At 48.3% G+C, this 24,274-nt stretch overlaps 1 protein-coding gene across 1 annotated transcript; it reads right to left on the bottom strand.

The window, feature by feature from the left end:
- Positions 1-11,038: 11,038 nt before the first annotated feature.
- Positions 11,039-24,013, bottom strand: LOC135891142 (ficolin-2-like). The gene is made up of 10 exons (XM_065418633.1): positions 23,932-24,013; positions 22,244-22,357; positions 19,523-19,576; positions 18,812-18,847; positions 18,388-18,423; positions 16,799-16,834; positions 16,090-16,217; positions 14,998-15,127; positions 14,287-14,421; positions 11,039-11,292 (listed from the first exon to the last, which is right to left on the bottom strand). The coding sequence occupies exons 1-10, from the start codon at positions 24,011-24,013 to the stop codon at positions 11,039-11,041; spliced, it is 1,005 nt and encodes a 334-aa protein (XP_065274705.1).
- Between the last annotated feature and the right edge of the window lie 261 nt (positions 24,014-24,274).

The following is a 24,274-nucleotide window of genomic DNA, read 5'->3' as shown; positions in this document are numbered from 1 at the left end:
GGGGCCTGACGACATGTACCCAGAACCCCCCGCGACACTGTTTTGCATCATTCGGGCATTGGGATCTCAACCCAGAATTCCAATGGGCGGCGGAGACTGCGGGAACTGTGGGATAGCTACCCATAGTGCAATGCTCCGGAAGTCGACGCTAGCCTCGGTACTGTGGACGCGGTCCGCCGACTAGAGCACTTAGAGCATTTTATGTGGGGACACACACAATCGGCTGTATACAACCGATTTCTATAAAACCGGCTTCTATTAATTCGACCTAATTTCGTAGTGTAGACATACCCTTAGACAAATTAGATGTCTTCAAATCACCAGGGCCTGATGAAATGCATCCTAGAATACTCAAGGAGCTGACTGAGGAGATATCTGAGCCATTAGTAATTATATTTGAAAAGTCCATGGAAGACAGGAGACATTCCAGAAGACAGGAAAAGGTCACTATATTTGCCCACCTATAAAAAAGATAAATAAGGACAACCTGGAGAATTACAGACCAGTCAGCTTAACTTCTGTACTTGGAAAGATAATGGAGCAAATAATTAAGCAATCAATTTGCAAACACCTAGAAGATAATGAAGTGATAAGTAACAGTCAGCATGTATTTGTCAAGAACAAATTGTGTCAGACCAACCTGATATCTATCTTTGACAGGGTAACAAGCCTTGTGGATAGGGGGGAAGCGGTGGATGTGGTATATCTTGACTTTAGTAAGGCTTTTGATACTGTCTCGCTTGATCTTCTCATAAACAAACTAGGGAAATACAACCTAGATGGAGCTACTATAAGGTGGGTGCATAACTGGTTGGAAAATTGTTCCCAGAGAGTAGTTGTTAGTGCTGGAAGAGCATATCAAGTGGGGTTCGGGAGGGATCGGTTCTGGGTCTGTTCAATGATTTTAGATAATGGCATAGAGAGTACACTTATAAAATTTGTGGATCATACCACACTGGGAGGGGTTGCAAGTGCTTTGGAGGCTAGGATTAAAATTCAAAATGATCTGGACAAACTGGAAAAATGGTCTGAAGTAAGTAGGATGAAATTCAATAAGGACATATGCAAATACTCCACTTAGGAAGGAACAATCAGTTGCACACAGAAAATGGGAAATGACTGCCTAGGAAGGAGTACTGTGGAAAGAGATCTGGGGGTCATAGTGAATCGCAAGCTAAATATGAGTCAACAGTGTAACGTTGTTGCAAAAAAAGCGAACATCATTCTGGGATGTATTAGGAGGAGTATTGTAAGCAAGACACGAGAAGTAATTCTTTCACTCTGCTCCACGCTGATTAAGCCTCAACTGGAGTATTGTCTAGTTCTGGGCGCCACATTTCAGGAAAGATGTGGACAAACTGGATAAAGTCCAGGGAAGAGCAACAAAAATGATTAAAGGTGTAGAAAACATGACCTATGAGGGAAGGCTGAAAGAATTGGGCTTGTTTAGTCTGGAGAAGAGAAGACTGAGAGGGGCCATGATAACCATTTTCAAGTCCATAAAAGGTTGTTACAAGGAGGAGGGAGAAAAATTGTTCTTAACCTCTGAGGCTAGGCCAAGAAGCAATGGGCTTAAATTGCAGCAAGGGCAGTTTAGGTTGGACATTAGGAAAAACTTCCTAACTGTCAGAGTGGTTAAGCACTGAAATAAATTGCCTAGGAAGGTTGTGGAATTTCCATCATTGGGGATTTTTAAAAGCAGGTTGGATAAATGCCTGTCAGGGATGGTCTAGATAATACTTAGTCCTGCCTTGAGTGCAGGGGACTGGACTAGATGACCTCTCGAGGTCCCTTCCAGTTCTATGATTCTAGTATCTGGGCCGTTGGTTTTAAATTGTAAAGCCTAGATAGTTTTAATCTGACTAGAAGTTGAGTAAACTCAGGAGGGTTTTAGTTTAGACAAGTATCAGGGGGTAGCTGTGTTAGTCTGTATCTACAAAAACAACAAGGAGTCTGGTGGCACCTTAAAGACTAACAGATTTATTTGGGCATAAGCTTTCGTGGGTAAAAACCTCACTTCTTCGGATGCATAGAGTGAAAGTTACAGATGCAGGCATTATATACTGACACATGGAGAGCAGGGAGTTACTTCGCAAGTGGAGAACCAGTGTTGACAGGGCCAATTCAATCAGGGTGGATGTAGTCCACTCCCAATAAGAGATGAGGAGGTGTCAATTCCAGGAGAGGAAAAGCTGCTTCTGAAATGAGCCAGCCACTCCCAGTCCCTATTCAAGCCCAGATTAATGGTGTTGAATTTGCAAATGAATTTTAGTTCTCTCTTAGACTTTCTCTTTGAAGTCTGTTTCTGAAGTTTTTTTGTTCAATGACAGTGACTTTTAAATCTGTAATAGAATGACCAGGGAGATTGAAGTGTTCACTTACTGGCTTATGTATGTTACCATTCCTGATGTCTGATTTGTGTCCATTTATTCTTTTGTGGAGGGACTGTCCGGTTTGGCCAATGTATATGGCAGAGGGGCATTGCTGGCACATGATGGCATATATAACATTAGTGGATATGCAGGTGAATGAGCCCTTGATGGTGTGGCTGATGTGGTTGGGTCCTCTGATGGTGTCGCCAGAGTAGATATGGGGACAGAGTAGGCAACAAGGTTTGCTACAGAGATTGGTTCCTGGGTTGGTGTTTCTGTGGTGTGGTGTGTAGTTGCTGGTGAGTATTGTCTGTAAGCGAGGACTGGCCTGCCTCCCAAGGTCTGTGAGAGTGAGGGATCATTTTCCAGGATAGGTTGTAGATCGTGGATAATGCGCTGGAGAGGTTTTAGCTGGGGGCTGTAGTGTTCTGTTATTGTCCTTGTTGGGCCTGTCCTGTAGTAGGTGATTTCTGGGTACCCGTCTTGCTCTGTCAATCTGTTTCCTCACTTCCCCAGGTGGGTATTGTAGTTTTAAGAATGCTTGATAAAGATCTTGTAGGTGTTTGTCTCTGTCTGAGGGGTTGGAAGAAATTCGGTTGCATCTTAGGGCTTGGCTGTAGACAATGGATCGTGTGGTGCGTCTTGGATGGAAGCTGGAGGCATGTAGGTACGTGTAGCGGTCAGTAGGTTTCTGGTATAGGGTGGTGTTTGTGACCATCACTTATTTGCTCTGTAGTGTCCAGGAAGTGGATCTCTTGTGTGGACTGGTCCAGGCTGAGGTTGATGGTGGGGTGGAAATTGTTGAAGTCCGGGTGGAATTCTTCAAGGGCCTTCTTTCCGTGGGTCCATATGATGAAGATGTCATCAATGTAGCGCAAGTAGGGGAGGGGCGCTAGGGGACGAGAGCTGAGGAAGCGTTGTTCTAAGTCAGCCATAAAAATGTTGGCACACTGTGGGGCCATGCGGGTACCCATAGCAGTGCCACTGACTTGAAGGTATAAGTTGTCCCCAAATCTGAAGTGGTTGTGGGTGAGGACAAAGTCACAAAGCTCAGCCACCAGGCGTGCTGTGGCCTCATCAGGGATACTGTTCCTGACAGCTTGTAGTCCATCCTCATGTGGAATATTGGTGTAAAGTGCTTCTACATCCATGGTGGCCAGGATGGTGTTTTCAGGAAGAACACCAATGCATTGTAGTTTCCTCAGGAAGTCGGTGGTGTCTCGAAGATAGCTGGGAGTACTGGTAGCGTAGGGTCTGAGGAGAGAGTCCAAATAGCCAGATAATCCTGCTGTAAGAGTGCCAATGCCTGAGATGATGGGGTGTCCAGGGTTTCCGGGTTTATGGATCTTGGGTAGCAGATCGAGGTCCCCGACCAGGGGTATTCTGAGTATTGGTTGATCACAGGATGACTATGAGCCACCAATGTGATATGATCGTTAAAAAAGCTAATGTGGTCTTGGGATGCATCAGGCGAGGTATTTTCAGTAAAGATAAGGAGGTGTTAGTACCGTTTATACAAGGCACTGGTGAGACCACATCTGGAATACTGTGTGCAGTTCTGGTCTCCCATGTTTAAGAAGGATGAATTCAAACTGGAACTGGAACAGGTTCAGAGAAGGGCTACTAGGATGATCCGAGGAATGGAAAACCTGTCTTATGAAAGGAGACTCAAAAAGCTTGGCTTGTTTAGCCTAACCAAAAGAAGGCTGAGGGGAGATATGATTGCTCTTTATAAATATATCAGAGGGATAAATATCAGGGAAGGAGAGGAATTATTTAAGCTTAGTACCACTGTGGACACAAGAACAAATGGATATAAACTGGACATTAGGAAGTTTAGACTAGAAATTAGACCAAGGTTTCTAACCATTAGAGGAGTGAAGTTCTGGAACAGCCTTCCAAGGGGAGTAGTGGGGACAAAAGACCTATCGGGCTTCAAGACTAAGCTTGATAAGTTTATGAAGGGGATGGTATGATGGGATAGCCTAATTTTGGCAATTAATTGATCTTTGATTATTAGCAGGTAAATATGCCCGATGGGATGTTAAATGGGGTGGGATCTGAGGCCTGGTCTACAATATGAGTTTAATTTGAATTTAGCAGCATTAAATCGAATTAACCCTGAACCCGTCCACACAACGAAGCCATTTATTTCGAAATAACGGGCTCTTAAAATTGATTTCTGTACTCCTCCCCGACGAGCGGAGTAGCGCCAAAATCGATATTGTCATTTCGAATTAGGGTTAGTGTGTCCGCAATTCGATGGTATTGGCCTCCGGGAGCTATCCCACAGTGCACCATTGTGACCGCTCTGGACAGCAATCTGAACTCGGATGCACTGGCCACGTAGACAGGAAAAGCCCCGCGAACCTTTGAATTTCATTTCCTGTTTGCCCAGCACAGGAGAGCATAGGTGACCACAGGGAGCTCATCAGCACAGGTAACCATGCAGGCCGATAATCAAAAAAGAGCACCAGCATGGACCGTACGGGAGGTACTGGATCTGATCGCTATATGGGGAGAGGATTCAGTGCTAGCAGAACTTCGTTCGAAAAGACGAAATGCCAAAACTTTTGAAAAAATCTCCAAGGGCATGATGGAGAGAGGCCACAATAGGGACTCAGAGCAGTGCTGGGTGAAAGTCAAGGAGCTCAGACATGCCTATCAAAAAACAAAGGAGGCAAACGGTTGCTCCGGGTCAGAGCCGCGGACATGCCGCTTCTACGCCGAGCTGCATGCAGTTCTAGGGGGGGCTGCCACCACTACCCCACCTCTGACCGTGGATTCCGAGGCAGGGGTAATCTCATCAGCCACACCTGAGGATTCTGTGGACGGGGAAGAGGAGGAGGAGGACGAGCTTGCGGAGAGCACACAGCACTCCGTTCTCCCCAACAGCCAGGATCTTTTTCTCAGCCTGACTGAAGTACCCTCCCAAGCCAGTACCCAAGACCATGACCCCATGGAAGGGACCTCAGGTGAGTTTACCTTTTAAAATATAAAACATGGTTTAAAAGCAAGGGTTTTTTAATGATTAATTTGCCCTGAGGACTTGGGATGCATTTGTGGCCAGTACAGCTACTGGAAAAGTCTGTTAACGTGTCTGGGGATGGAGCGGAAATCCTCCAGGGACATCTCCATGAAGCTCTCCTGGAGGTACTCCAAAAGCCTTTGCAGAAGGTTTCTGGGCAGTGCAGCCTTATTCCGTCCTCCATGGTAGGACACTTGACCACGCCATGCTAGTAGCAAGTAATCTGGTATCATTGCATGACAAAGCCTGGCAGCGTATGGTCCCGGTGTTTGCTGGCATTCAAGCAACATCCGTTCTTTATCTCGCTGTGTAATCCTCAGGAGAGTGATATCGCTCATGGTAACCTGGTTGAAATACGGGAATTTAATTTAAGGGGACAGAGGTGGCCGTTCCTACTGGGCTGTTTGCCTGTGGCTGAAAAGAAATCCTTCCCTGCAGTTAGCCAAGCACGGGGGGGTGGGGAAGGAATTGGCGCTGAGCTTTTCGCCTTTGGCTAGCAGGGATCTTACCTGATACCAGCCACGTGGTGGGGGGAGGGGTACAGCGATCATCCCAGAGAATTGGATGGGGGGGGGGATTAGTTTGTTTTCTGCTGCTGAAGGTTAACAGGAAAACCGCAGCAGTCAACGGGCTTTGCTTGGTATGTGGGAAAGGAGGGCGCAGAAGCCGAAAGACAATGGCTTACCATGGCCGCACGGAAGCTGAATTCTGTTGCCCGGACCTGCATCTGTGATCTCTAACACCAAAGCCACAGGCACTCAATATTAAGATGGAAAATGCTACCTTGTACTGAAATCACATGTGCTATGTAATGTGAATAGTGTTGTTCACTAGAAAGAGTATAAGCATTGTTCTGTAAAATGTATCATTTAAAAAACTTCTCTCCTTTTTTTTTTTTTTTTTTCAACCCTCCCTCCAGCAGCTACAAATTTTTCAAGCCTCCCTCCTCCGTCCCAAAGGCTATCTCAGATAAGGCAGCGGAGAAAGAGGACACGAGACAAGATGGTCTCGGAAATAATGGAATGCACCTGCAATGAAAGAGCTCATTTGAATGAGTGGAAGGACATGGTATCTAAGTACAGGAAAGATGCCAGTGAACGTGTGGTCATGAGGGACGCTCGAGATGAGAGGTGGCAGGCTGCAATGCTGGGGCTGCTGCGTGATCAAACGGACATGCTCCGGCGTCTGGTGGAGCTTCAGGAACGGCAGCAGGATAACAGACTGCCGCTGCAGCGGCAGTCTAACCTCCCTCACCATGTTCCATAGCCTCCTCAGACGTGTAAGAACGTGTGTGTGTGTGTGGGGGGGGGGAGTCTCCGTGCACCCTCCCACTCCACCCCAGTGGACAGCCCAACCAAAAGGCTGTCATTATATTGAATTTTTTCAGTGGCCTTTTACTTCCCTCCTATCCTCCTCCCAAACCTCACCCAGGTTACCTTGTCGGTTCTCTCCCTATCTTTATAATCAATTAATAAAGAATACATGATTTTTAAATGATAGTGACTTTATTTCATTTAAAAGCAAGCTGTGATTTAAGGGGGGAGGGTGGTTTGCTTACAGGGAATGAGTCAATCAAGGGGGCGGGTTTTCAACAAACAGAACTTTCACACCGTAGCCTGGCAAGTCATGAAACTGGTTTTCAAAGCTTCTCTGATGCGCAGCGCTTCCTGGTGTGATCTTCTAATAGCCCTGGTGTCTGGCTGCGCATAATCAGCAGCCAGGCGATTTGCCTCAGCCTCCCACCCTGCCATAAAGGTCTCTCCTTTACTCTCACAGAGATTGTGGAGCACACAGCAAGCAGCAATAACGATGGGGATATTGGTTTGGCTGAGGTCTGACCGAGTCAGTAACGAGCGCCAGTGACCTTTTAAAGGGCCAAATCCACACATTCTACCACCATTCTGCACTTGCTCAGCCTGTAGTTGAACAGCTCCTGACTCCTGTCCAGGCTGCCTGTGTATGGCTTCATGAGCCATGGCATTAAGGGGTAGGCTGGGTCCCCAAGGATAACTATAGGCATTTCAACATCCCCCAACGGTTATTTTCTGGTCCGGGAAGTAAGTCCCTTGCTGCAGCCATTTAAACAGAGTAGTGTTCCTGAAGACGCGAGCGTCATGAACCCTTCCCGGCCAGCCCACGTTGATGTTGGTGAAACGTCCCTTGTGATCCACAAGTGCTTGCAGCACCATTGAAAAGTACCCCTTGCAGTTTATGTACTGGGTACCCTGGTGCTCCGGTGCCAAGATAGGGATATGGGTTCCATCTATCGCCCCACCACAGTTAGGGAATCCCATTGCAGCAAAGCCATCCACTATGACCTGCACATTTCCCAGAGTCACCACCTTTGGTAGCAGCAGCTCAGTGATTGCCTTGGCTATTTGCATCACAGCAGCCCCCACAGTAGATTTGCCCACTCCAAATTGATTCCCGACAGACCGGTAGCTGTCTGGCATTGCAAGCTTCCATAGGGCTATCGCCACTCGCTTCTCAACTGTGAGGGCTGCTCTCATCTTGGTATTCTGGTGCTTCAGGGCAGGGGAAAGCAAGTCACAAAGTTCCATGAAAGTGCCCTTACGCATGCGAAAGTTTCGCAGCCACTAGGAATCGTCCCACACCTGCAACACTATGCGGTCCCACCAGTCTGTGCTTGTTTCCCGGGCCCAGAATCAGCGTGCCACGGCTATAACCTGCCCCATTAACAGCATGATCTCCAAAGCACCAGGGCCCGCGGTTTGATAGAATTCCATGTCCTCATCACTCTCACAGCCGCGCTGCCGTAGCCTACTCCTTGCTGCCTGGTTTTGCAGGTTCTGGTTCAGCATAAACTGCACGATAACGCGTGAGGTGTTTACAATGTTCATGACTGCTGTCTTGAGCTGAGTGGGCTCCATGCTTGCCATGATATGGCGTCTGCACTGTTCACCCAGGAAAAAGGCGCGAAACGGTTGTCTGCCGTTACATCCTCCCCCCTCTCCAGGGAAGCACCCAGAACCACCCGCGACAATGTTTTTGGCCCCATCAGGCATTGGGATCTCAACCCAGAATTCCAATGGGTGGAGGAGACTGCGGGAACTATGGGATAGCTACCCACAGTGCAACGCTCCGGAAATCGACGCTAGCCCCGGTACATGGACGCACACCGAATTAACGTGCTTAGTGTGGCCGCATACATTCGACTTTATACAATCTGTTTCCAAAATTCGAATTATATAAATTCGGATTAATCCTGTAGTGTAGACATACCCTGAGTTACTACAGAGAATTCTTTCCTGGGTGTCTGGCTGGTGAGTCTGGCCCACATGCTCAGGGTTTAACTGATCGCCATATTTGGGGTCGGGAAGGAATTTTCCTCCAGGGCAGATTGGCAGAGGCCCTAGAGGTTTTTCACCTTCCTCTGCAGCGTGGGGCACGGGTCACTTGCTGGAGGATTCTCTGCACCTTGAGATCTTTAAACCACGATTTGAGGACTTCAATAACTCACATAGGTTAGGGGTTTGTTACAGGTGTGGGTGGGTGAGATTCTGTGGCCTGCATTGTGCAGGAGGTCAGACTAGATGATCATAATGGTCCCTTCTGACCTTAAAGTCTATGATGCAGAATCCCTGGTGTGTGCAATGCACTCGTGTGACAGATGGAACAAAGCGTACTGCCCTCGAGTATTACTAGTTATCACTTCTATAGTGTTGCGCACATGTGCAGCACTTTGTATAGCCCGAGGTTGGATATGTTGCTTTGCTGCAGGTCTGCATTTTGGTTTTGGCTAGAGCCACTGGCTGTATTGTCCCTTTCTAGGGTGAGACTAGAGGTGCCCGGGTGCTCCTCAGGACCACGCAGAAAAGGAGATTTGATGTACAATACAGTGTTTTATTTAGAGTTTAAAATGAGCAGCGATATGGCGCAGTCAGGGTGGTAGGAATTTCCATTGTTCTCACTCCCTGCGGTCACAGCTCCGTTTCCCACAACACAGCGATGGCTTCTGTGGCTTTGGATGAACATGAAGAAACATCCTGGGAACGAAGCAACCCTAAGTCACAGCTTTCACTCAGTGGGGCAGCAGCCTCCAGGCAAGCGAGTCTATACAAACCATGCCATGCTCCAGAGGGGTCTGGATGGAACCAGAGCCAACATCAGCAGGAGCCGGAAACATTAGCAGAGAGCTGTTCCCAGGGCAGAAACCCAACTCAGCTGTGATCTGTGAGGGGATTAATGGTGGATAATATTAAGCAAGTTAAACCCGGGGGTAGCTGGAAATGCTTGGATCCCATGGTGATGGGGTGCTCCAATACATAGCTAGAACAATGATTATTTTACAGCCTCTTTTCTCCTGCAGAGAAGACTCTACGCCCCAGACATGCACTTGGCAAATGCTTATTTAGAAGAGAAGTGATGGGCCAGCATCTCAGGGCCCTGTCTCCCCAGTGGCAGGGGGAGCCGGCAAAGGCAGAGGAAGGTGTGGGTCTGGGGTTGAGAGAAGTCTAAGGACTCCCATTATTATTTGCATCACAATGGGATGTGGAATGCCCCCCCCCCCCCCCGCCCTGGCACTAAGTGCTGTACAAAAACACATGGAAAGAGTTCGTGCCCCAAAGAGCTTGCGACCTACACAGACAAAGGGTGGCGAATGGAAGGAGTACAGTCCCCATGTTACAGAGAGGTTAAAGGTAGGTCTGCACTGGAGCCGGAGGTGCACTTCCCAGCTCCAGGAGACGACCGCGCTGCAGCTCTGATCGAGCTAGTGCACTAGAAGTAGCAGCGTGGCCACAGTGATGCGAGCAAAGGCTCAGGCAAGCTGCCTGAGTACAATCCTAGAGAGACAAGGTGGGTGAGGGAATGGATAGCTCAGTGGTTTGAGTATTGGCCTGCTAAACCCAGGGTTGTGAGTTCAATCCTTGAGGGGGTCACTTAGGGATCTGGGGCAAAATCAGTACTTTGGTCCTGCTAGTGAAGGCAGGGGGCTGGACTCGATGACCTTTTGTGGTCCCTTCCAGTTCTAGGAGATAGGACATCTCAATTAATTTAAATTTAAATAGCTTTTAGCGAACCAACTTGTGTTGGTGTGAGAGACGCTTTTGAGCGGACCCAAGCCTGTCGAAGGTCCCAGGCATGCCCTCAGGTGGCTCGCCCAAGGTGTCGTGGCCCAACTGCTGCTGATCAGAACTAGTGCATGTACGTCTACCCACGCTGGGAATTACACCTCCCAGCTGCGGTGTAGTCGTCTCCTACGTTACTTGCCAAAGATGACACTGGAAATGGATTGCAGAAGCAATACCTGAACCCCATCTCTGGAGTCCCAACCCACTCCCTTAACGACATGAGCAGGCTTCTAAACCCGACTCGGTGGAGATTAAGCTTGTCGCTACTTAGTGTCTAGAAAGGGGGTGCCACTTTGGCTCGTATCCCCGGCCATGAACCCTGTAGCACGTGAAGCAGCTCTGTTAGTTGGGCAGCGAATGCAGTCACAGGTGGAAGCCGAAGGAAACGGGTGAAATCAGTGGTACCACAATGAAGATCCGAGCATTAGCCACACTTAGGACCCAGGCATTGGAGGGAGAAAGGAGAAGGCAATGCCAGGAAAATACAGCTGTTACAGGCAAGAGCCAGAGAGCAGTTCTCTTGCATCGTGTGCCTGCTGGCTGGGCTAGACAGGCCTAAATTTCATTTCTGATTGTTTGTAGGAATAATTATATCCTTTGCCCGTCCTCCAGTTCACCCCATCTGCAAAGCTGGCGTGGGCACCAGTCAAGTACATCCCATTCAGGTTGGACCAATGACAGTCCTTGTACCACCAGGCCCCCTTGTAGATTGCAGCACAGTTTCGAGCGTTTGAGCCCAGGTCGTTGTCATGGTCTCTGGTTGAAAACGGCATGTCCTTGTGCGAGGTTAGTGAATCACCTGTGGAAAATAATTGTGTTACTTTGTCACAAAGATGTTACAGTTCCTTGTCTTGCCAGGGCCTGATCTCAAGCCCGTTGAAGTGGATGAGGGTCTTTCCAGGGATTTCAGGCCACGGCACTCAGCATTATCGTACCATATGCTGCGCTGTCATATGTGATCACCTGCTTCGTTCCCCAAATCCCAGCCAGTGAGTTCTGCCACGGGATGGCTTATTTCACTACCCGGCACCAGGAAACCCTTGCAGGGCGGGAGAAAGGCTCTTATGCTTAGTGGAGGAAGGAGGAGAAGGCAGCACATAGGAAATTACACATACAAACCTGTAACGCCAACAGACCCCGGTCGCCAGCACTGAACCGGGGACTCTGGAGTTTAGTGCATGAGCCTCTATCACATGAGCTAAAAGCCGACTGCCCCTTAACTAAGGCTGTAGCGCAGACTCAATCTCTCTCACCATCCATCTCGTTTTTAACGGGACAGTCCCGTATTTAAGCCCTATTGCAGGTGTCTCGCCTTTTTTAAAAAAAACAGGCAAATTGTCCACTATTTTCTGGTCAGTCAGCGCAGCCCCGGCCGTGTCTTGTTTGTGGCTGGCGAGTGAGGGCAGGCAGGTGGTGGCTCGTCCGTGAGAGCACGTGGTGGCCTCAGGCCGGGTGGAGAGGCAAGAAGATGACACGTCACGTAGGACGAGAGGCAGCCCCGTGTGTGAGGGGCTAGGGGTGTGTGTCACCTCTCGCCATGTGACACCTTAAGCAGGGGTCCTCAATTGGGGTCTGCAAGTACTTTCGGGGGGGGGGTCACTGGGCACCGATGCTGAAACCCAGAGCCTGAGCCCCCAGCGCCCCCCATGGGGCTGCAACCCCGATCCCCGGTGCCGGGCGTGAAGCTGAAGCTGGAGACGTGGGACTGGTGCCCCGATTGCTGGCTCCCGCCGCAGGGCTGAAGCCAAAAGCCTAGAGCTGGCCCTGGCAGCAGCAGCGCATCCTGCATGGGGGGCGCCCTGGGGCCACTGCGGTTTGCATCGGGGAGCAGCGCCTGCACCTTATGGCCGCTGAGGAGCTCTGGCAGGGCAGCCGGGGCTGGGCGAAGCAGTCGACCCGCCCAGGGGCTGCGGCAGGGCGCCCAGGAGCAGCAGTGGGGCCATAGAGGAGACCAGTGCCCAGGGCGCTGCCGTGCGGGGCCCGTGTCCCGCTCTCTGGGGCTCCGCTCCCTCTGAGGCTGCCCTGCCCCAGCTCCTCAGCCCCCTGCCGGGGCGGTCTCCCGGCTCTGCCCTCCCGGGTCCCGGCCGGTCCTGGCTGGGGGGACTCTGGGCTGAGAGGTCCTGGGAGCCCCGCTGCTTACCCCGACCCTGCCAGTGCTGGACCGGCTGGAGGCGAGGGGGGAACGGGCAGAGTCAGCAATGGTGGGAGGAAGCCGAGGGTTGGGGCGGTAGGGGTGCGGGTGGGGTGGGGGAGAGCCCAGCAGGGGGGTGCGGGTGAGGTGTGGGGGAGAGCCCAGCGCTGGGGCGGCAGGGGGGTGCAGGGGGAGCCCAGGGCTGGGGTCGGGGGCAGCCAAAAATTTTTTTGCTTGGGGCATCAAAAAACCTAGAGCCGGCCCTGGGTGGCGCTCCCTCCCTGGACCCGCCATGTGGGGTTGGCTTGAGCCCTGCTGGACCCTGCCCTCCAAAATAGAAGTCATACTACGCCTATGCCTGAGGCTGCCCCCCCCTTGGGGCCCCCCTTTCCCTGCTGGGCTCTGGAGTTTTTATAGCATGTGGGGGTGGGGGGGTGGGGGAGCGGCTACTACATAGTTCTGATTGATTCCTGTTGAATATGAGCAATTTTACAAGGTGTCCCATATTCAGCATAGGGCAATATGGTCACCCTAGCTTTAAGTGGTCTCGGTGCCACTTGATGGTACAGAACACCACACCCAAGGAGGTGTGCAGGTTACACATACTTTTACTGGGGGCTGTGCGGGTACTCAACAACTCTTAAATATACTCATCTCAATATGGGGAAATTGAGTCTTCTCACTCGGCAGCGTGACCACATTGCCCCGTGATTTCACACCATTACAAGAGGTGCTTTGGGAATGAGGTCGCTAAGTCACTAGAAGAATGCAGTGCTTTGGGAATGCTATTACGTTGCATCTCTTCAGCGCGTCTGTGGTGGTAGTGGGAGTACATGAACTCTGTAGCTTAGAGCAGAGACCTCACTGGCCTCCCACCTCACCGCCTTAGGGTTTCTTTTCTGGTGCACCGTTAAGGACAGACGTCCCTAACCAGACAAGTGGTTAATAGAGCCCTGATGGAATTTCAAATCAACGATGTTCAAGTGGGTTCAGAATTCCTAAAATTCCAGTTGTCGCTAGTGAAATCATCTTAGAGATTTGGAGGCTAAATACAAAAACAATGGGCTGCATTTGGTGCTGATTTACCACCTCTGCGACCCTACTGATTGCACAGTGTTAATCAATCCAGCATTTGTTCCAATGCTATAGGGAAGATTCCTGTTCTCCAGTCCCTCTGTCAGTGTTTCCTTGCCTGGAACTGAGTTTCCAGATGCTGTAAATAAATTTGATCCTGTGTCTTAGATGCACATTTCCCCCCCCCCCAAGTGATTAAACGGTTATGACAACCAGGGAGGAATTTATTTTGCTTTTGCCACAAGGTGTCATCTCTCTCTGTTGGTTGGGCCTGTTTTTCTTGTGCTGTGAAAGATATAAGACATGCCCAGAACCAGGGGGAGCTCTAGCTTTTTTGCTGCCCCAAGCACGGCAGGCAGGCTGCCTTCGGCGGCATGCCTGAGGGAGGTCCCCGGTCCCGCGGATTCAGCGTACCTGCCGCCGAATTGCCACCGAATCCGCGGGATCGGTGGACCTCCCGCAGGCATGCAGGCGAAGGTTGCCTGACTGCCGCCCTCGCAGGGACCGGCAGGGCGCCCCCCGTGGCTTGCCACCCCAGGCACCCGCTTGGAGCGCCGGTGCCTGGAGCCGCCGCTGCCCAGAACCTACCTGCAGTGCCTCCAAGAAAGTCTCCAAGAACCAGTTTGTATTTCTCCGTCTCTCCTGCAATCTTGAATGACTTGTACTTGGCAAACTGCGTGTTGTTTTCAAAGTCTTTGAGGTCAATGTGGAGTTCATGGTTTCCTGTTAAAAACAATGTGATCGTGAAACACAGTGCAAAAGCAGAATGTGCTCAATCTTTTTGCACCTGACTCAGCCCGGTATTTGCAGTAGGGCTGGCGTTACCAAACTGACTTCTACCCTACAATGTCACTGGTCTAGTAGCAAACAGTGCCGCAGCATCCAACCCCCTGCTGAGAAGAGACAGCCTGATTTTTTCCCATCGCTTTGCCCCTTCTGTAACCGTTTACACCAGTGCAAGTCAGAACGAGAGCATTTTACATTCATTTTTGCATCGCAGAGCAAAGAAGAGTCTGGCCCGGAGTATCCAGAGCCATCTCCTTCCCTGAAGTTCACTAGTGCCCCTGTGTGCTTCAGCCATCAGATGGCTGACAGCCTGTTTAAAGACCTTTCAATGTTTTAAATGATCCAGCCTCTCCATTAGAGATACAGCATTCTCTGCTTCAGCAGCTTTTCCCAGAAGGGTCGTCAAAAACAGGCTCAGTCCCCTTATCACTATTTTCACCATTGTTAGTGTGTCCTACTGTTCCCTGTAAAGAGGCGGGATTAGACTGAAAAACTGCATCAGTGATTTCTTACCAAGGGATGTCAGCAGGTGGATATTGTCATTCCCCAGCCAGAATTCTGACAGCTGGCTGCCGAAACCTCTCTTGTATGAACCCCAGTCACGGAAAAAATCCACGGAACCATCTACCCGTTTTTGGAAAACCTACAGGGAAAGGAGAGGGGCTCATGTAGGAAACTGAAGAGCGGTGTCTGCCTTTAATAAAAGCTGGGCAAAAAAGGGCAAAAAAGACCCCTCCCCCAGTCTCCAAAGGTACATCAACTACTCAGGTGTAAATGGCTTCAATCCATTTCAGTCTCAGTTGAGTAATCGCTCAGCCCTTCTTGGGTAAATGTTCACTGTGAAGAATGGTGCATCTAGATCCCCTATCCACAGCATTGAAAATATATCTGTGACAGAGTGAACTGTCACATGGTGGTGATTGGGGGGGGGAAGGGGGGGAGGGAAACCTAAGCAGCTGATTCCAATTAACCAATCCCCTCAGAGACTGCTGGGAGTAGGAGGGCTCTGGGCCTATATAACCCAGACCCAGCTAATCTCAGAGGAGGAGTGACAATGTGCATGGCGAATGCTGAAGGAGTGCTACAGGGAAAACCGCCTCAGAAAGGAGCAGCAGGAGAGGCAATTGCCTTTGGGGGAAAGGTACTAAGGCTGGGGAGAGCTGGGTACAGGCCGGGGAACTGCTTCCCTAGGAAACTTTAGACTAGCGTGAGAGGCAGGAGAACTTATGGGGAAAAGGGACTAAGGCCTTTGGTGTAGATGATGATAAACTAAATATTGATACAGCTCCTTCCAAGAACAGCTCCTATGTTTTTCTCTGGCTTCCGCCCCCTCTGGTGGTCAGGCCACTATGGCCCACCAGGTAATAGCTTAGTGGCAGTATTCAATAACTTTAAAGTCCTTTGCATCAGCTCTGACGAAAAGGGTGAATTAAACTAGTCTCTTCAAAAGAATTTAAACCTAACCTCAGCGAAATCCATAGGAATGTCATTCAGTGTCATGGGCTATTGATTGGCTTGCAAAGAACCCACTTTCTCACATCCTGGGACCCTCCTGCAGAACAAGCTTCTGTCTCTGATATTTGTGTACACGTTATTCTCACTTACAATCCATCCCCCCCCATCGGTGTCCATGTCACACAGCACGGTCATGGCATTACAGTCATGCGGGTAGATGGTGTACCAGCCGCTCAGGGTGTTCCCTCTAGCTAACAGCTCCTTGCAGTTTTTTGCTCCTGGACAGAAGCAGAATTTAAAATACTTATTAAAATTCAACATTATTGCAAGCTTTCTAGAACAAAAACACAGATAAAGAGACATCACAAAGCCCACTTTACTGGAACTAAACCTCTGTGACAGAGCCAGGTATTGAACTTGGATCTTCTAAGTGCCAGTCTAGTGTTTTAAGAACAAAACCAGCTGACGAAGAGCAGAAAAATCCTCAATTCTCAACTGTCTGGGGGCCTGGGCATCAATCTATGCAACCATCCCATTGATCAGCATGATGTCTGTGTATTGTAGCCCTCACATTGGTCCTGGCTTTTAGTCTTCTCATACCTTGGGTGAGTGCAATTACTGAAAACTCCACTCCGTGGTTTTAGCTCTGAAATTGAGGCAGGTTCTTTAAAGACAATATCCATTTCAAAAGAGCTTCGCCATTGGGTATGTGTGTTTGTCATGGCCAGGGATATTGTGACAAACACCACGACCCCTACAACAGCGGGGGGAGAATCAAATGTGGCCGCATTCTGAAGCGAGGTTCCGTGTCCCCGGAGCAGAATGAGCTGATTGAGCAGAAATTCCAGGAAACACTCACCTTTCTTACACTGTACGCTGTCCAGCTCTCGCTCTCCTGTGCAGGAAAATGAAATCGGAAAGGAGTGACTCGATAAACTGCTCATGGTGTCTATCATAAAAATGCTTGTCAATTACGACTACGTGCCTCTGGGTTTGAGATGCACAAACAGTGCCATAAGTTCAGTATTAAGTTTGCTGGGTTTGTATTTTCATGAGCCATTATTCCTTGGTGGTTCTTTCATTGTCAGTTGGATGATGCATTCCCACCAAGGGAGCGGAGTTGCAAGACGCCTGCCCTCCTTAGATGAGAAGGGTGTCCTAGGGCTAGGCAACAGCCAGGGTCAATTTTAGTCTGTGCACTTGTGGGAATTCTACACACACACTGGAGTACCTTGAGGGTGCAAATAGCTTGTGGGTAAAAAGCAGGCACAGAGCTCATCCTCTTTTTGTTTGTTTGTTTGTTTGTTTCTGCTGGACCATGGAGCAGGCCAGCCACGAATGGGGAAGCAGGTTGCACCAGCCCTCCTCCACCTGGGACCCTCAGAATGTAGCATCCCCCCTGTGCACTAGGGAACGTGGGCAGGGTGTTAGAAGAATTTAGATCTATTAATTGCTCTTTGTAATCCTTGGAGGTAAGGAGCTATAGGGGAGCAAAGGGTTGTTATTAGTCATCCCATCTTTTATAGAAGGATACTTCTTTATTTAAGCAGGAAACTGGCCTTTCTCCCAGGATTCACATGGGGATGGGAATTATGGGCTAACTGGGTCATTTTAACTGAAACCCCTACTCAGAATGGTGCTGGCTCAAATCTGATTAATTTGTACGTTAGAAATATTCCTGGTACTTGAGTTCTGGCACTGGCCAAAAAGTCATCTGTGTGTAATTAGGGGAGTTGTTGCAACACTTGGATGGCCACATGTTGACATGTTTGTTATGCTAAAAAATGTTTCACTCGGCAGGCTTCACTTCAGTTATGAATGTTACAGAAATATTGCGGGGGGAGGGCGGGGAAGAGGAATCAGTTTGTTGTTTGTGTCCTATGCTTTTAAATACAGTTCTACTCTGAAGAATGACTATGTACAAATGGCCCTTTCTGACTCTGTCAACACCTCAATAGATATTATTCTGAATACACAAACTTCTTAAAATTGCTCTTTATTCATGTTACCACCTCTGTGGTAGAGGGTGTTAGACTCTTCTTCTGGTGCCACATCAACAGTACTGTTTACTAAACTCTGGTCACTTAGAATTGTGTAATCCCAACAAAATCAATAGGACAGCATAGAATTGATTAAGGGCACAACTTGAACACTATAGTATTCCCCAGGTAGAAATGAAGGCACTTGTTACTGGTGGTGATGAACAAAAAGGGAAGAACCCAGCATGACTCTCAGATCTCAGGCTGAGTTTGCAAGGCTGTTAAGTGTGTGTGTGGGGGGGGTGGAGGGGGAGACCTTTTACTTGTAAACTAATCAAATTTCCAATGGAACCCTTGAGAGATGGGACCCCACTGTGTTACTTCAAAGGAATTCCTTTTTAGCTCAGAGCTGCACTTTAAAGATGAAACTACCAGGGCTCTTGGTATGAAAGAGGACAGAGGTTCTCACCTAGTGTTCCGGGTGCTCCAGGAGATCCTTTATCACCTAAAGAAAGAACACAGGGTCAAATCCTTGTGATACTTGGCGATGACACCCTAATCTGTGTAGGGCTTAAGCAATGCCTCGCTTTAAGGCATCCAAGCTTGGAAACATGGCCCCAGTGTATGACATGGATGTGCTATGAATGGAATTACTGAAGCAGAATCCTGCTGAAGTATCTTGCTGAATGTGTCCACCAGGAAGAATTTCAGAGGGCCCCTTCTACCTGCCTAGGTGTTGATGTCAGTCTCCAAAGGCAGGACTTGGAAGTCCTGATAAGGACTGGCACATGTGAAAATTGGGCCCATCCTGGACTCTACTAGCTGTCACAGTCCATCACCTTAGATAATGTGGCTTCATAAAATCAGACAAGAAGAATGATTTGAGCTCTCACCTTTTGGACCTGGGGGACCAGCAACACCTCTGTCCCCTGATAAGAGAATGGAAAGGATTAGCAGAGCTGCAGGCATCTCAGAGTTGTGAGCTCAGAGCTGAAGGCAAATCCTGTTCCCATGATCAAGACCTATGGCAAAGGTTTGGCTTAGGAGCTCACCGCATCCTCGCCAGGCCATGGAGTGTTCTCTGATCACTACTGCAGCCTCCAATCAAGCTGCTGCTCCTTCTCCCAGCCTGGGGAATGGCCAGTGGTTCCACCACTCCATTGATCTGCTAGATCTACCCTCAATCTTGCCCTTGCCCACACCCTCCCTGTCCTGTCCCTACTCTCCCTCCATAGCAGGAGATCCTCTGGAGCAGGGTTCCATGAGGCACAGGGCATTTATAGCCCTGTGTGGGTTCTTGGTATTCTGCCCCTGCTACCTGGGCAGAAAATTGCACCCGTTCATTTTTGGGCATGGCCCTTCATGGCTACAAAAGAGGGGCTGGGATTTAGCCACCTTGTACATTCAAAGGAGCATAAGAACGGCCATACTGGGTCAGACCAAAGGTCTATCTAGCCCAGTATCCTGTCTTCTGACAGTGGCCAATGCCAGGTGCCCCCAAAGGAGCACATACTCCTTGGAGAGAAGACACAAATGCTTTTAGGACAGAGGCTGTTATCTCTATCACCTTCCAAGAGCACAAGGTTTTCCACTGGTTACTTTACCTTTCAGCCCCTGTGGCCCTGCCTTCCCAGGGATTCCCTGTGTTCCCCGAACACCTACACAACACAGAGAAAGAGACTTAATATCTTACAAGCCAAATGTTGACATATTTTACTAAGACGTGGAGTTTGTTTCTTCCACACATGTTACATTTGGGAGTTCCCTCTTTGTCCTCTGCCTTAAAGCCAGAGGATGTAGGAAGAAGTTGCTCTTACTGGAAACATTAATGACCTTGTTAAGCTATGTAAACTGTGCCCAGATACCATGGTGATGGGTGCGATAAAGAAATGAATGGAAATGCTATATTTGCTATTTTTTGGTCAAATGACTGCCTGAAAAATGCTCTGGCAGCAAATTTTTTGACTTCACAGCAACACTCCCACACAGGGGGAAGTTTGAGTAACCCTGAAGGTTTAATCTTGATGGGCTAAATTTCAGAATAGCTCACATCCAGCATTCCGGGCTTTAAAAACAAACAAAAAAAACCTCCCTCTTGGCCACTTAGTTCAATACCTTAGTGATAGCTGAGTTCTTTTGTAAATCTGACCCTATGAATATCTCAAAGATTTAGCAGCTAGCGGCTCCAATATTTATTGCCTAGATTGTCTTCTAGGTCCCACATGGTGGGGACAATATGCTATACATGAATGATGTCCCTAAGAAACAAACAGCTCATTTCTCTATACATGGCACCCCTTGTGTTTCCATTGTGAATTGCCAGTCGGGGGAAATGGACACTCTATGAGAGCAGAGTTCTTTTAAGCTCATGCCTTTTGCAGAGTGAGTGTCTTACACTGTAATCGGGATAGTTAAGGCAATTATTCCTATGATGGGGGTATCTCCAAGGACTGAATGCTTATTATTGTCCTTGGTGGCCTCAGTGGACAGATCCATGCTAACTCTAGTGTGTTGGCTCAGGATCTCAAGGCTTCCATGACATGGATTATTACACCAGCTGGTTTGGGGGCTAAACTCCTCTTTACAGGCATGCTCTGGATGCTGTCTTTGGGATGGTGTTGGAAATGGACGGTGACACCATTGAGGGTCAACATCGCACCGCCAGTGCGATGCTGGGGGGTAAAGGGACTACTCCCATGCCACTTCTGGTGGTGTACCTCTGTGCATGGCCTGCTATCAAAAGTTGATGGACCAAGCGGGACTCTGTATTATTCAACTATGGGTCAACTCTGCCAGTGGCTTAGTGAGGAATGATAATCACTCTGTTGCCCAATCATTGACAGATTGTTGCCCAGAGGTCCTCACAAGTCACCATGGTGCTCGTGATGGATGTACTAAAAGGGGAGGTGATGAGAGTGCCTTTAGTGCTGGACCCAGACAGCATCTAATGGCCTGGAATACAGAGACTTTTGCATTTCTTAGCTTCAACCACAGCGCTAGCAAAGAGAGACACTTCACTTCTCCTCCTCTACTAAAGCATCCAGGAGACCTCAACCAGCAGGGTTATTCAGAGTGTCAGGCAGGTGAATACATCCAGAATGCTTTCCCTCTGGGACAGAATAGGGCTTCTTCCAGGGTGAAGACTTTTCCATCTATGGAAATCCATATCAAGACCATTTGGTACATGCTCCAGAGTCCATGTCAGAGCAGGAGATGACCATGGGCATGGCTTTTCTTGGAAGTGTTCAGTTAAGTCACTCTTCAGGGTGGAAGAGCCACTGAGGAAGCTGGGCATGATCACCTGTTTACTGGGCACAAATATTTGTCATTCACCCTAGGCTGAGCCACAAACATTTGCGGAGCATTTAGACTAGTGCCCACGTTGTGCTAATTGCCAATTAACCGCTATTAATCAGTTAACTCTAGTTAAAACAGGACCACAGTCTAGTCTTGGCAAACCTTCTGTAACTGGCTCCTGCCTTTGGAAAGCAGCCCTCCTCATGGGCTGTTAGATATGCAGGCTGGTAAGCTTCAGATTGTGCTGCTGGGCTTAGCCAGCCAGGTTATTGACTGTAGTTTGTACGTTCAGGGTTAGCTGAGGTTTTAGGAAGGTCGATATATATATATATATATATATTTATATGGAGATATCCTATCTCCTAGAACTGGAAGGGACCTTAAAAGGTCATCGAGTCCAGCCCCCTGCCTTCACTAGGCAGGACCAAGTACTGATTTTGCCCCAGATCCCTAAGTGGCCCCCTCAAGGATTGAACTCACAACCCTGGGTTTAGCAGGCCAATGCTCAAACCACTGAGCTATCCCTCCCCCCAGTGTGGGAGTTGTTTGGTGTGACTAACTGTTTTCTACACAGCTTGGCTACTTTTGTTATAAACATCCTAGTTAGGGTTGCCAATTTTGGTTGGACGTATTCCTTGAGGTTTCATCACATGACCATCTTTCATTAAAGAGTAATCTTGAATTCCTGGAGACTCCAGGACAATCCTGGAGGGTTGGCAACCCTAATCCTAGTGCAGCTACTCTTTAAAACAAACAAAACAGTGTCCAAAAGAGAGCTGAGTTACAGACAGTGTTGCTAAATGCTGGCCATGAGAAGACATGACATACAATAGATCCCTAAGTAACCCAAACATCAAATCATAGAAATCCCAAAACTAGGCTGGTATCAGAACTGTTCATGTCAGCTTTCTCCAGTGGTTCATGTCAAGAAGCTATTAAAATGAAGAAAAAATAGAGAAATCATTCACACATCTATCCATCCTCCTCATCACTCGAATCAGGTTCTCATTCAGCATCTGGGAATGTACCTTTCAGTCCTGCAGCTCCTGGGTCACCTTTGGGTCCTGCGGCACCAGCCATGCCAGGGCATCCTTGGAGAACAGCGAGTTTATCGGAACCACTGAGTCCCACTATCCTCACCTCTGGAGTAACAAACAAATCAACAAATGACTCCTGTAAGAGTCTCAGGAGCTGAAACCGTCTTCAAAGGGTGGTGGCGGTGGGGAACCTTGCCAGACCCATTTCTGGGTACTTGTAGGGCCCTATTGCCCCAGCAATTGAGCACTTCAGTCTAATATATTAATCCCCATGACCCCCTTGTGAGATAGGTCCTGCCTAATGTCGCAGGAAGTATGTGGCATGGCAGGGACTTAACCATGGTCTCCGACCTCCTAGGTTAGTGACCAAATCATGGGACCATCCAGCCTCCTGATCAAATCCCGATCAGAACCCACAGATCTCGTTTGTTAGCTATAAATGCAAAAATAATCATCTCTCTCTCAGAAATGAAATACACAATATACTGCTGTGAAGATGATGATAAAAGAACTGTTTATACAGATCAATTACTACTTTATCTACCAGAGGGGTAGCCGTGTTAGTCTGGATCTGAAAAAAGCAACAGAGAGTCCTGTGGCACCTTTAAGACTAACAGATGTATTGGAGCATAAGCTTTCGTGGGTGAATGCCCACTTCGTCGATACATCCGACGAAGTGGGCATTCACCCACGAAAGCTTATGCTCCAATACATCTGTTAGTCTTAAAGGTGCCACAGGACTCTCTGTTGCTTTTTACTCTATCTACATGTATTTATTAAACTGGTTCCGCTTCAAAGATAGGCAGATCCTAAGATAGCAGTGGGAGAACCACAGATCATGGGTGGTTCTCTGAAATGTATCGATCTCCTAGGCCCTGAAATTAAGCAAGAGCCGCTGAGATTTCTTGTACTCACTGATTTGGGCCAAGTTAGAATCTCACATGAAATAGGTTTTCTTGTGGTGTCGTATTAATATGGCTTCTGGTCTTGGATGAAACCAGGAAATTCACTCAAACTTCAGAAAAGTTAGATTTGGTTCAAGAGGTGTGTGTGTGTGTGTGTGTGTGTGTGTGTGTGTAAACTCAGGCTGGCTCTTATTTACCCAAAACCATGTGGGTCCTCCCTAACTTGCTGACGTGTTGCAATCTTGAGGCACAAGAGACCTCATGAAGGATGGAATTTCATTCTGTATTTCTCTATTGTAGCAATTCAAATATTATGGCATTTAAATGGAAGGCTGTGTGCAATTTTTAATGCTCTTGAGAGACTCAACTTGTATAAATTCCAGCACTCTTCTGTGGATAGCATGTTCAAGAAAGACCTCAAAATGCCTGTGTATAGAGTCCCACAGATCTGTTATCTAATACAGCATGCCAGCAATATGCTTTGAACAGCACTGTTGTTGATTAGAGAGGGTTAGACAACGAAATGCTGCAATTATACTACAACTGCAAACTACCTTCTCTTCAGAATTTATTTTTGCCCTGGAAAATCTGATAATTATTTATTCTACATACCCTGGGGTTTCTCTCCTATCCGAAGAGGCCAGCCACGTTGGAGAGAGGTTATAAAATAAAGTCTATAAAGAGTCCATTCAAATCTACTTTGCTCTCAATTGTGCAAAGGAAGAAGTAGGAAGGACCAGATCTTTGAAAGTAGCAGATTTGTGTCTCTCTCACCTGGGCAGGTGTCTTCTGCCTTGGCAACCACTGCCGCTATGGAGAGTAAAGCGATGAGGGTTTGCTGGGTCGCTGTCCCCATAGCAGATGCTTCCTCTGCAATGGCAGCTCCAATTCTGTTCTTGTCCCAGTCTCTCTGCTTCAGCGTTTCAGGGCAACACAAGCCTTATATAGGCAATAAATAAAATAGTAAACTCCACCTCCCAATTCCTCACCCTTTCATCCTCCACATTCTCTTTCCCATGAGATTGCTTCAGGGGAAAATGACACAGATGTAGTCACTCAGTAGCCATGGTGACCTAATTTTAAAACTCAGACCCACTTATGTTCCTGTAATCTGGCT

The sequence above is a fragment of the Emys orbicularis genome, chromosome 18 (assembly GCF_028017835.1).
Source record: "Emys orbicularis isolate rEmyOrb1 chromosome 18, rEmyOrb1.hap1, whole genome shotgun sequence".
NCBI classification, from domain to species: Eukaryota; Metazoa; Chordata; order Testudines; family Emydidae; genus Emys; species Emys orbicularis.
The sequence above is the reverse complement of the archived record's forward strand: the minus strand, read 5'-3'. Positions and strand labels throughout refer to the sequence as shown.